General features: G+C 41.8%; 1 protein-coding gene across 4 annotated transcripts in view; it reads left to right on the forward strand.

The window, feature by feature from the left end:
* TBXAS1 (thromboxane A synthase 1) overlaps window positions 1-13,250 on the forward strand; it is a 387,815-nt gene that overhangs the window by 110,147 nt on the left and 264,418 nt on the right. For all 4 annotated transcript variants that reach the window (XM_061638833.1, XM_061638829.1, XM_061638831.1 and 1 more), the window contains one exon: window positions 11,417-11,469. Coding sequence is in view for 3 of the 4 variants with exons in the window: in XM_061638829.1 (XP_061494813.1) it covers window positions 11,417-11,469 (53 nt within the window). In the remaining variant the exon portion in view is untranslated. The remainder of the gene's footprint in view (window positions 1-11,416; window positions 11,470-13,250) is intronic.

Raw genomic sequence — 13,250 nt, forward strand, 5'->3', positions numbered from 1 at the left:
AAGGAGGTTGAAATGGATCCTGAAACATTGTATTTGACTTGTGTTCAACCAAAGTTTGATTGAATAAAGTTCTAGCTAAATGTACAGAGATGTTCTGAAATGTACTGAAATGTAAACTGAATCTGTATGATGCAATGTACTGAAATGTATTGTAGAAATGTGTTATTGTTGTAATGGATATACAGACATGATGAAAAAGGGGGGACTGTTGGCATTAGGCCGTACTGCCTAAGGATGTTTTCATCAGGTCTGGAAAGTTACAAGCATGTGTCTTGAGAAGCAGTCTTATCTGCTGTACCTGGCCTGAGAGCAGACTTTCAAGGCCAGACTGGTTGTCATGGTAACGGCAGATAACAGCTGGGAAAGTTGTGACAGCATGCTGTTAGTTCTTCCTTCTTCTTCTGTGTGTCTTTGAAGCAAGCAGTTCTACCTAGTTCTATCTATCTTAAAGGGGGGTGAATCTCTACATGTATCTACTTTAAATGCCTTTGGCCATAATGTCTTAGTAAAGACTCTTAAAACTTTCTCAAGCCTCTGTGATGCTTCTTTACCATCTTACATCCAACGTAACGTGTTGTTTCACGCAAGAAACCGCCACACATCAACATTAGGCCGGGTAGGTTTATTGAATTAAGATTAGGTTTATTGAATGTATGTACTGCTTCCCGCGACAAAAGTCCCAAAGTGATTTACAAAGACAACAAAATTCAATAATAAAAATACAGAAGCATATTGAAAACTTGGTTAGAAAAAAATACATCCCATCACTGGTGCTGCCCAAATGCGAGAAAAAAATAAAAACATCTTTGTCTGGTGCTGAAATAATGACAAAGGTGATCCCAGTAAGGTCTCCCTGTAGAGAGAATTCCATAAATGGGGAGCTACTACAGAAAAGGCCCTTGGATGTGACATGCAGAGAAGGGCCTCACCTGACGATCTTAGAGTCCAAGCAGATTCATATGGAGAAAGGCAGTAGTTTAGATATAGGGGTCTGTTAGATCAGAACCAGCACTTTGAATTGGACCTGGAAACAAATTGGTAGCCAGTGCAGTTGAGCCGGTGTTATATGTTCACACCTTCTTGTTCCAGTTAACAATATAGCAGCTACTTTCTGCCCTAGCTGTAGTTTCCAAACTGTCTTCAAAAGCAGCCCCTTGTACAATACATTGCAGTGCACTAACCTGGAGGTTACCAGAGTGTAGAGAACTGAAACCAGGCTATCCCTGTCCAAAAAAGGGTTGCAGCTGAGCTACCAGCAGAAGCTAGCAGAAAGCACTCTGTGCCATTGAGGCCTATTGTGCCTCCAATGACAATGTTGGATCTCAGGCTGTGCAACTGCTCCTTCAAGGAGAATGTAACCACATCCAAGATGGGATGCATTCCTCTCATCCGGACAGAGAAATTGCAACTCACAGTGTCTCTGTTTTCTTTGGATTAAGTATAATTTTGTTGGCTCCAGTCTCCTACCAAGCCCAGGCACTGATCCAGCTCAGCCGCTGCAACACTTGCTTGAGCTGTAAAGGAGAAGTAGAATTTATGTCATCAACAAGCTGGTGTCAACACACTCTAAAATTCCACATGATCCCACTCAGCGGTTTCATGTAGATGTTAACTACCATGGAAGATAAAATTGAATCTTGAGGAACCCCACAATGGAGGCTTCATGGGGCCACCCACCATCCCTCAAGCACCACCTTCTGGAGACTATCACCCAGGTAAGAGCAGAAACCCTGCAAAACAATGCCCCCTACTTCAAACATGGATAATCTCTGCAGAATACCATGGCAGATGGCACTGAAAGCTGCTGAGAAGTCAAGAAGAATCCTCCTTGTCCTCTTCGTAACATAGGTGATTATGCAGGGTGACCAAGGTGGTCTCAGTGCCAAAACAGGGTCTGAACCCCAGTTGAAATGGATCTGTATCTCTCTATCCCATAGCAGCTCATTTTCTTGAATGTGCCAAATGTGTACATGAGAAATGGGAACACAGCTGCTACTAGGATTGAGCTAAAACTTCAGACCTAACTTTGCAACCCTTTGATTTGTCCTCACCCAGCCAGTATAAGAACACAAGAAGAGCCTGATGGATCAGGCCAGTAGCCCATCTAGTCCAGTATCCTGTTCTCACAGTAGTCAACCAGATGTCTATGGGAAGCCCACGAGCAGGACCTGAGAACAAGACCACACTTCCCACCCCACCCCCACAGTTTCCAGCATCTGTTATTCAGAAGCATGCTGCCTCCGACTGGAAGCAGAGCATAGCCATTGTGGCTAGTAGCACTCCATCAGGGCCCCTGTAATCATTTGCAGAATCCTTCTTCTGAATCTCCCTTCAATGGTTGCCTTTGCCTCACTTCTCCCTTTCACTGCCTCTGCTGATTGGGTCAGTTGTGCTAGTCTTCTGTAAAGCTTGAGAACTCCTTCCAGTCTCTCTCGTTTTCCAGAGCTGGTTGTGTTTGTGCCCTGATGTTTCACAAAAGTAGCGGAGCCATGTATGGCTGACCATACCTTGCAGTTCCCAAGAGTATTCTTCCTGCTGGCCCTTCCCCCATGTCCTTTCCTCACAGCAATAATTAGTCAGTTGCTTCCTCCTCTAGGGGATGGTCAGTGTCTCACTTCTTCCAGAGCGCCATTTAACTCTTTGACCCTCAGCGTGTCTGTCTTCAACTACCAACCTGCCTGCATCTTACACACAGGGCAGAGGCAGAGTGAGACAGCTGCTTCAAGCAGCAGATGTTGGAGTGTGAGAAGTGGCACCAAGGTGTTACAGGGCAGAACCTAAGTTGCACTGGGGGATGCTACACATTCAATTGCATTCCAGTCAGCTTCTGTATGTGGAGCAGGACAGGTGCATGTATACCATCAGAGCTGACACCAGACTTCAGAGCGCCTTTGGCATGGAGCTGCCAGTGTCCCCCCCCCCAAAAAAACCCCTCACCCACCCAATGTGACATTTTAATTTAGCTTTCATTCAAAAATGGCACTGCCACTCTGCCACTATTAAGGCAGCTACCCAAGGCCCCTGTGGGAAGGGCACTGAGTAGCGGCACAACTAGGTTGGGGCAGTGATAGTTCTTCTGAACTGCTGGCGCTGGGCCTGGGTGCCACCTTGTCTTTCACCTCTGGTAGTGAAGCGGCTTGGGCTAGCTCTGTTTACACAGACCTCTGCATTAGCACATTCCACAACTGAGAGGGGAGGAGGAGGTAACCCTTCCAGAACTCTTCCAGAACAGCCCATAGCTACCTGTTTGTCATTGAAAAGGCCAGAGATTGAGGTCTGTTGGCTAATCTCTCTAACATAAGTAGGTCTGCCAGGCTAAACTTGCCCAACTGGTTTTGACCTCCTTAAAGAGCATCCTCCCCAACTCTCAGTCCTGAATCTGTTAGTCTCAGAGCCACTGGACCGGGAGGCATCCCCAAGAGGTCATCTTTACCAGTCCTCTAACTTACAACAGTATTCTTTAGGATTTTCATGTTACATGGATCCAAGGATGATTGGCTTTTGAGTATTATGTTATGATTGTGTTTCTTGCATTTAAAAAGTTTAGCATGTTCCTCTGCACGTATATAACCATGAGGAATAACAGCAGCATCATTATGGAACATTGCTATTGTGGGGAAAAAACCTTCATGAAATAAGCAAGAGACCCGTTTCCATATGACGCGGCATCCTTTTATTAACTTTAGATAGCAGCGAAGTTTTTCAAGACATCCAACACTCCAAGTATCGTGTAACTGGTGACGATTAGTGTGTTTAACACTGTAAACTTTTGAAATATTTTTAGTTCCCTGTGTGGTCCAGAAAGAGAGAAGAATATGTGTGGGTTTTTTTGTTTGTTTGTCTATAAGTCATTACACAGGCCAGAGATGCTGTTGATGTTTTTATTATGCTGCGTTTTTTTTATATTTAATTTTAGATTTTTATATTGGAAAATATGAATAAAAATATGTTAAAAAAGTCACAGCAACAGAAGGACTTGGTATTCCTACCAGGAAGGCTTCTGCCTTGAAGTACATCTCAGTTTTGCTTTCTGTAACTACATAATTCCTAAGTGTTGGGAATCTAATGTGCAAATTAAATAATCTGAAGCATTGGATAAAGAATTGTTTAGGAACATAGGAAGCTGCTTTAATCAGAGTCATTGGTCCATCTAGCTCAGTATTGTCTACACTAACGGGCAGCGACTCTCCAAGGTTTCAGACAGGGGTCTTTCCTAGCCCTACCTAGAGATGCAGGGGATTGAGCAAGGGATTTTCTGCATGCAGGGCAAATGCTCTGCCACTGAACAACTATGGCCCTTCCCTCTTGTGGATGTGATAGACCCAGGTTTAAATCTGCACTCTGCTATGAAATATAAATGTGGGCTAGAAGTCTCTCTCACCTTAATTCTCCTGAGTGGCTGCTGGCAAAATACATAAAAAGGTGAGATGGACAAGCATTGTATAGCATGTTGTGAACTGAAAAGAGCTAAAAGCACTTTCTAACACTGGGTGTGGAAGATGGGTGTGTGGAAAGAAAACGTTTACAGAGGATTGTCCTCTGTAGAGAGTGGAATATGGGGCTGGCCTCTCTAGTTGTGTGGTAAAATCCTTTTTACCATTTGACAGGATGATACAGCTGGTACAGCACAGTGGGGAGGAGAGCCTGGCTGGGAGTCCAGAGTCTATGAGTTCAAATCCTCGCTTGTGTCTCCTGGATGTCAAGGGCCAGATAAAGATCACCCCACAGTGAGTGGCTCAGGGCCGCAGAGCTTGGAAAAGTTACTTTTTTGAACTACAACTCCCATCAGTCATAAGAACATAAGAAGAGCCTGCTGGATCAGGCCAGTGGCCCATCTAGTCCAGCATCCTGTTCTCACAGTGGCCAACCAGGTGCCTGGGGGAAGCCCGCAAGCAGGACCCGAGTGCAAGAACACTCTCCCCTCCTGAGGCTTCCGGCAACAAATCCAATCCAGTCCAATCCAGTGGCCATGCTGGCTGGGACTGATGGGAATTGTAGTTTAAAAAAAGTAACTTTTCCAAGCTCTGCAAGTCAGGGGTTACGTGCCCTGCCACCTGTGCAGCCGTGGGCAAACTGCATAGTCCCAAGGAGTCCAGTTGCTCCCCAGCTGGCGGTTGCTGACAAGGAAGGGGCTGGCTTGTGCAGCTGTGGCAAGCTGAGCAGGCCCTAGCCAGCGGGGGAGGACTAGCCTCAGAGGGAGGCAATGGTAAACCCCCTCTGAATACTGCTTACCATGAAATCCCTAGTCATAGGGTAGCCATAAGTTGGGATCAACTTGAAGGCAGTCCATCCACAGGTGACGAAGCTACCTTTACTTTGGTTATCTGTATGGACTCTTCCTTTTGGGGACGTATGTAGAAATTAAAAGTTATTCCCTCCCTTCCTGCTCACTGGTGATCTAGGGGTGAAGGTATGTTGCTCTGTAAAAGCTATGGGGAAATATTGTGTGAGTGGTTTGTGGATTTGAGGAGTATGAAGGCAAATGAAGTATCTAGGTCAGGCTTTCCAGACATCTTGGATTACAAAACATACTGGCCAGGGCTGGTGGGAGTTGTAGTACAAAGCCTCTGTGCCTCAGCCGAAAACATGCATACACTTACAACACAATCCTGTACAAAGCTACTCAAAAGTAAGTCCAGCTGAATTCAGTGAGGCTTATTCCCTGGTGAACGAGTATACGTTTTGCAACCTTAGAGGAATTAATACAGGCAATAGCCGTTTATTACAGTGTTGGTTTGTAAGACAAGGCAAAAGCAAGTCAAGGGCAAAATGCATAATATTGCATAAAAATATTCGCCTTTTTCATTTCTATAAAAATCTTTCAAAGGTACAAAATAATGTACAGTTTGCCTGGTTTTAGTCAGGGTAATTTTTAAAAACTGTCTAATGAGAACACATTGTGCTAATTTTCATATGCACATTCAATTAACATTTAGTTAATTAGCCTTTACAAATGAGGATTAACTTAATTACATAACACTAACCTCTCAATAACTCTAAAGGGTAGGAAGGCTGCTTTTATTAAATTCAGGAGGCCTGTGTGTGTGTTAAAATCTGAAATGACACGCACATAAATTAAAGAATATTATCCATGGAGGACAACTATCAGAGATGATGATCAAAGGAAACAAACTATGAACATGACTTGGCTTTAAAAAAAAGAGAGAGAAGAAAAGGCTTGGATGCAGATTCATGCACATAGCTCTCTGCTAGCTTCCAGAGCAATTAGTTTATGATAGGTTTACTTAATTAAAAGACTGAGAGCGTGTGCACACACATGTACAATCTGAAGACAGTATGTAATATTTCCTCTGTGTCTATGGTCCATACTGTTGAGATGCCACGTCTGTCAAGATGATATGCCTACAACTAGTACCTGCAACAAAATGCTGTATGTAATGTGGAGAGCTCCTGTGTAATATACTATCATATCATATTATAATATTATTTATCCATATAATGATGTATGTAACAAAATTTCTATCTGTTTATTGAACTGAGAGGAGAGAAGGTACCAAAGGTTTTGTGTCTTGCTTATCCTAGCAGGAAAGCAGCAGAATTCATTTCTTTGTCAAAAGACTTCTGTATCAGCATTAGGAATGTATGAGTCTGTCATTTTCGGTTTCTCTCCCTTTTTCTCCTTGTTCTAATCTTAAGTTCAGTTCACCATATTTCAGCATTGATTTGCAATTTATTATTTTTGCAGTCCTCATGAAAATTCATCAGCATTGTAGTGCATTTTTCCCATAACACACACATTTTGTGTGCAAATTTGCCGAATGTACACATTTTAGCAAGCAGTTTTTCCTAATAGAATGCATTTTCACTAATGTTGTATCTCTTTTTAAAAAGAAATTTGGAGTCAGAGCAGGAGTGTAGTCATCCAGGGTCCCGGGGGGGTCTTAGACCCCTTACTTTTTGGGAAGCAGGGTCCTTATGTCTCCAGTGTCCTTTCCTGTTGATTGGAGGCCAATCAGAGTGAAAGGAGGTGAGCCACCCACTGAGAAGACTCTTTTCAGTAGCTAACGCACTCCCCTTTCATGCTCATTGGCTCCTAGGGAAGTATTTTGTGGGAGAAGGTGCACATGGAAAGGACTGAGGAGTGTGGAGGTGACCATGGAGAGCAAGCAAGCAAGGGAAAGTGGAAAATGAGAAAGGGAAAGGGAAAACCTGGGCTGAAGGGCTCTCTGGGCTGCACAGCTTCCTGTTTGTTTGTTAACAAGAATCTTATTCTCAACCCAGCAGTAAAAAAAGGGGGAGAGGGGGAAGATATGTGGTTTTGTTCTAGCCCAAAGCCAGGAGTAATAGGGGAAGATTAGGGAAAGAGAGAAGGAGGCAGGGAGAAAGTGTGTGTGTTGTGTGTGAGATGGTGTTCAGCTTTTAATGATGTTCTGTATATACTTGTTGTGCGTGGTAAGGTAAAATACAAATGAATATGCCTAAGAGTACTTATGTGTAGTGGTGGTGGTGGGGAGGAGGATGCAGCCAACACCGAGCGTTAGGAACAGGAATTTCCATGCTTACATTTGCTCTTAAAATGCATGAGCTCTGCCCAAATCCAATTACTTGTGAGTCTTAATATGACAACCAAGAAGGGAAACTCAGCAAAGGAAGTCCCTTAGCTTACAACATCTTAGTACATTTGCCCATGTACATGAACAGAAAATAGGAGATCTAGCTGAAAGGAATGCATGGAGTTCTGTATTGATTGTTGCAATGCATCAGTAAGGGAGAGTACTCCAAAGTAAGAGGCTGACTGCCCATTTTATTGTATGATATTAGAAGATTGTATAATCATAGAATGGGACGTGGCTCTGTGGGGCCAAGGCTGTGAAGGGGGTGTCACATGACTACCATGAAGGGACCCTACACTTCTGAACTTGCCACTACACTCCTGAAACAGAGAAAATGTTTATGCTAACAGTAGTGTAGAGAAATGGGCTGGTGAGCAGAGTTCATTTACTGGGAGTTAGGGAGAAGGGCTTGGAAGAATGAGCGCAGAAATGTTGGTGCTTGACCACAGGAAGTCTACATTTATTCCTTTGTTTTCACTGGTTTAGCCTCTTCCATTTGCTTTTTGTTGCATTTTTTAGATGTGGGATGGATGGAATGTGCAGCTAGAGAGCAGTTTTGCAGAGTCACTTTCACTGTGACCACAACGCAGAAGAGGACTTGATGTATACTTCACCTGTGGTGCTGCTGATAAGCAACTACTTTTATTACCAAAGTTTTTATGACCATGATCACAAAACTAGTTCCTCTCTTACTTTCCTTTGCTTGTGTCTTAAAAATGTCAGTGCAGAGGCAGGTGAAAAACAAGTGAATATGTAAGCGTTTGCACTTGTCATAAATGGTACCTCTCTCACACATTATGTTGTTGGAGAATGTAAAAAAAGATAGGAATTTGTAACCTAAAGCACGTTTTTGACCAATGTTGGTTTCAGATCAACCATTTCTGACATTGTGAAGACTCATGTCTTTGACTATTATTCACACACTTCTGAATTTGCAACTTTAAGAATGGCCTTCATTTAAGTGCGGAAACAGAAAATGATTAAATGGAGAAATCTTATTGCATTAGGCTATTAGTGGCACTAGGCTTCATTTTGTATTGTTTTATTGCTTATTGTATTAATATTACTGCTGTGCCAAAATGTCCCCCACCCCTGACCATTCTCCATTAATTAATGAGAAAAGTTGCATTCAAAAATGATCAAAGGGGAGATAAAATTTGTATGAAATTCTCATGGGTGGGGTGCAGGGTTTGTGTTGTGCTACCTTTACTTTTGAGGTGGCCGAGAGTTGTTTGTGAGTGTCCTTTCTTTCAGCCTAGAAATAACCTCACCCATGATCTGCACCCTGCAGCCTTCCTGGGTGCCCATGTTTCAGTTAAAGCCGAGGTGACTCCTCCCTTGGGACAGAGAGAGAGAGAGAGAGAGAGAGAGAGAGAGAGAGAGACCCACACACATGCACACACAGAGTGAATGAAATAGAAGAATGGAGTCTTCTTTCACAGGGGAAGAAAACCTGGGGTTTTTTTTCCCTAGAGCACTTGTTAAAAACAATGAAATTTCTTGTGGTATTTGTGATTTCCAATAAAACACAAATTATTCCCATCAAATTATCAAGAAATTGGAGGACTGATTTTAGCACAGCACGACTTAACATGACCAAATTTGGCCCAAATACTGGTTTTAATTTCTTATCCTGTATAATAGCCACCATGTGTATCATGTTAGATAGTAATAGAGTGGTAGACACAGGAAAAACATGTGCTATGAAAACCCACAGCAAACCTTTGCTCTTTTCCAATGTGCTTACTGCAAACTGACCAATATATCATGTAGCAGCTGCATGGCATGAAATCAGTCTTTGGCTGACTGTATTTTGCCAGCATGGATTGCTCAGTATAGGGCCTCTTCACATAGTGGAAATCAGCTGCATGGAATTAATCCCAAATGTTTGCCTGGAGAATGTGATGAGTACTGTAAACTGGCTCATCCTAAGGTAACACTGCAGTGACTTGATTGCAGTTTTGGGGACTATAAGTGTGCGGGGGCTGCAACTGTATCTGAGGTCAAGCTGTCTCACCACATTATATTTTCCATGAAATTTCCCAGGTGTAAGCCCCTAGTATCTATGGCTCTGCCTGCATTGCATGAAACCAATTTTTATTATGGTAACTAGTTGCCTATTTCAGTGTGTTAGAAAATGTTTATTTAGAATTTGTTATCTTACTTTTCCTGAAGAAATCCAATGGCTTACAATGAACAAAGCACCACCATGCAAATAAAGCACTGCTTTTGTTAAAAAAGAAAAGAAAGGAATGCTTTGAAATTCTTCGCTGATGCTCAGTGTATCTTCCTAGTGCGTTATTTTTCTTCATGAGACTCTGCTGCCCGCTTTATTAGCTGCTGTTTTAGTGTCTCCAGAGATTCAAATTCCAACCTTGATAATTTGATCTGAATATCCTCTGTTTTATTGGAAATCACAAATACCATGAGAAACTTCATTGTTTTTAGTAAGTGATCCAGGGGGGAAAAAATGGCACTAGATGAATGAAATATATTGTCTTTCTTAAACTTTGTTATAATAAAGGTCTCTGCTTATTCTTTTGTCTACTGCATATTCTTCTGTTATGAATGTCATTTGGAAGGGTACTTCAGCGGTCTCTTCTCTGATTGCTGTCTCTTCTGGAACCTGATTCTTTCCATTTGGCTGTATTCATCATCATTCTGCTCTTTGCTGTTTCCACAGCAGACACTTGCCAGTTTAGGCTGCAATCCTAACCCACTTACTTGGGAGTAAGCTTCCTTGACTTCAGTAGGACTTACTTCTGAGTAGACATGTTAGGATTTTACTGTAAATTAGTAAACTTTACACAGAAAGGTGGCTTGCTTCTTCAGCCTGGAGTGGAAACATGGCTCTTCAGTATTCTCCAACATTACTTTAATCAAGGACCACCTTTAAAGTGCACCAGAAACCAGCTTTGTTTATGTTTTTTTTGGGGTGGTGGTGGTTCCACTGAATTATTGTAGATTGCATCTTTCATGCTTTTGGCAAGATGGTTAAGGTTGATTCTAGAAAAGAAGTCTCAAAAGCAAATTGAGAGTTTAAAAGGCGCCATCTCTGCTATCTTTTTGGCGCCTTTTGAAGACTTTGCTCTTTCAACAAGCCTTTGAAGTTGAGATCTATCCCTGTCTGCGTCTGTGTTAGAATTGCTTGTTCATATGTGTTTTTTAAATAATGTTTTTAACCCTTTTTTAAAATATGTTTTTAAAGCTTTAAAAAAATGTTTTTAACGTTTTGTTTTAATGTATTTTAAGGTCTGTTTTTATGATGTTTTAATGTGTTTTTAGAGTTTCTGTTTGCCGCCCCGGGCTCCTGCTGGGAGGAAGGGCGGGATATAAATCAAATAATATATAAAGAAAGAAAGAAAAGAGTGCAAGTTCCAAACAGAGGTTATTCTGACATTGCAACTAAGGTCATGACAGGCACATCTTATTACATCCAAGAAACTGGCACAAAAGACTATAATTCAAATAGCAATAAATATATGATTCTGAAACACATCATATCTCTGTACCATAAAATAAGCCAGATCTTAACAACCAGCCATGTTCAAGTAATGCTCTATAAAATTCACTCACTGTAAGAATACAATGTGAAAAGAAAAAATAGCTTAACCTCTGTGTGAAATGTTTAAACCTTCTTATGTCAACTTTTCTCTATGCACTACCCGCCCTTCAAAATGGATAGGTAACCTTGTTCCATCATACACTTACACTGTTATGAAATCAGGTTTAAAGATTTCAGTTTGATTTCTGAATAACAGTTAGTGAAAAAATGGGCAGCTTGCAACCAGTGGTGCAAAAAATAAGTTATAATACTGTGACATCTCTTTATATCCTTACAGGGCTTTTGGGAAAAACACAAGAAACTGATAAATGAATATGGGCCTGCTTGTGGGTAAGATGCTCTTGCTTTCATCACTTTATTTTGTTGTTGTTGCTTTCCTTGTTTTCTGTTGGGTTTACAGCACAATTCTAACCATGCCTATTCAGAACTTGAGTCCTATTGAATTCAATGGGGCTTACTTCCAGGTAAGTGGGGTAAGGATTACAGTCTTAAAGAAAGATTAGCAGTGAATTCTTGCATGATCTGAAGGCCATCTAAGGTTTTCAGCAAGGCATAAGAACTGGGATTATTACCAAAATTTCGCAAAAGTATGGGAGTCTTCCTAGTTCAGCCTTTCCCAACTAGTGGGCCACCAGATGTTGCTGGACTACAACTCCCATCAGCCCCAGCAAGCATGGCCAATGGTCAGGTATGCTGGGGCTGATGGGAGTTGTAGTCTAGCAACATCTGGTGGCCCACTAGTTGGGAAAGGCTGTCCTAGTCCAACCGCCACAACAGGCCAGTCTCCAGTATTGGCTGTTCTCCCCTGCTTCTGGTGGGCTATTCATCATCATCATAGTTGTTGTTAGTATTATTATACTGTAGGAATGTCCTTCTGTTTATCCATCCATTTGTTGTTATTTTAAAAGGTTTTTTCAAGTGCAGAACTGCTCAGAGTATTGGATGGGGAGAGGGTTTTTTGGTCACATGATGAGGGTGGGGTAGCCAATCAGAACATAAGGAGAGCTTTCTAGTCCAGCATCCTGTTCTCACAAGTGGCCGACCAGATGCCTACGGGAAGCCCACAAGCAGGACTTGAGTGCAACAGCACTCTTCCTTCCTGTGGTTTCCAGCAACTGGCATTTGGAAGCATACTGCTTCTAATGAATTGTGCAGAAGTTCAATGGCAGAGTGGCCATGTATCATACTTTACACAGGGCAGTCCTCTATTGGAAGGTCTGGCCATGTACCATATTTTATACAGGGCAGTCCTCTTATTTGAAGTGTGTTTTAAAGATAGAGAGCCATAAGAGAGGAGAGCAGGAGGGGCCTTGAAGCTGCTCATCAACAGTTAGCACCTGGACAACAGACTGGGCAGGGACCTGGTCACAGTCTTCTCCACTGTGGTGAGAAATATTTAATTTCTATATATAAATTTGCATATATATATATATAAATTAGCATGGGCACATTTTATACAAATCATTGCCCCCTCTTTTGATGGTGCATGTCCTTTTTTTTGGTGATGCGTAAGTGGCCACACAACTCAATAATGGAGAAGAATGATATATTTAGACTGAGTACAGTGAAGGCTCCTCCGGAGCAGCTCAACTGCTCTAAAAAATGTTGCCTTCACACTGTTTTCAAGGGGTAACATGCCGTTTTGAAAATGTTTTAATTAATTTGCTGAGTAGATTTGGCATAAGAACAAATGGCATAATCAGAAGCTCACTTCTTGCAAAGCTTACAACCTAACTCTTAGCTGTGTTTGGAACTCGTGTTTCAAAGGGAGGAGGGAATTTTACATGACACTTTCAATCAAACAAAAGGAAATGCAATGATAATAGGCACAAACTGCAGACAAGGGAGTGGATAATATTGTCAGCTGTAATTTAGTATGTACAATAATGAACTGCAGCAGGGTATAGATGTGAAATGTGGGGGAAGGCAATCAAAGACTGAAATTTGCACATGGAAAATTCTTGCTCAGATTCTCATGGTTACTGGAATTTGTATGTGGTTTTCTTAAAATCCTAACATTTAAATTTTGAATGTGATATGTCAGTTTAGAATAAATTTTCATTTTCAAGGGTAGATTCCAGCACTTGATGAGTTTGTGCATGTCAGTGGTA

Source organism: Rhineura floridana, chromosome 8 (assembly GCF_030035675.1).
Source record: "Rhineura floridana isolate rRhiFlo1 chromosome 8, rRhiFlo1.hap2, whole genome shotgun sequence".
In the NCBI taxonomy this organism is placed as follows: domain Eukaryota; kingdom Metazoa; phylum Chordata; class Lepidosauria; order Squamata; family Rhineuridae; genus Rhineura; species Rhineura floridana.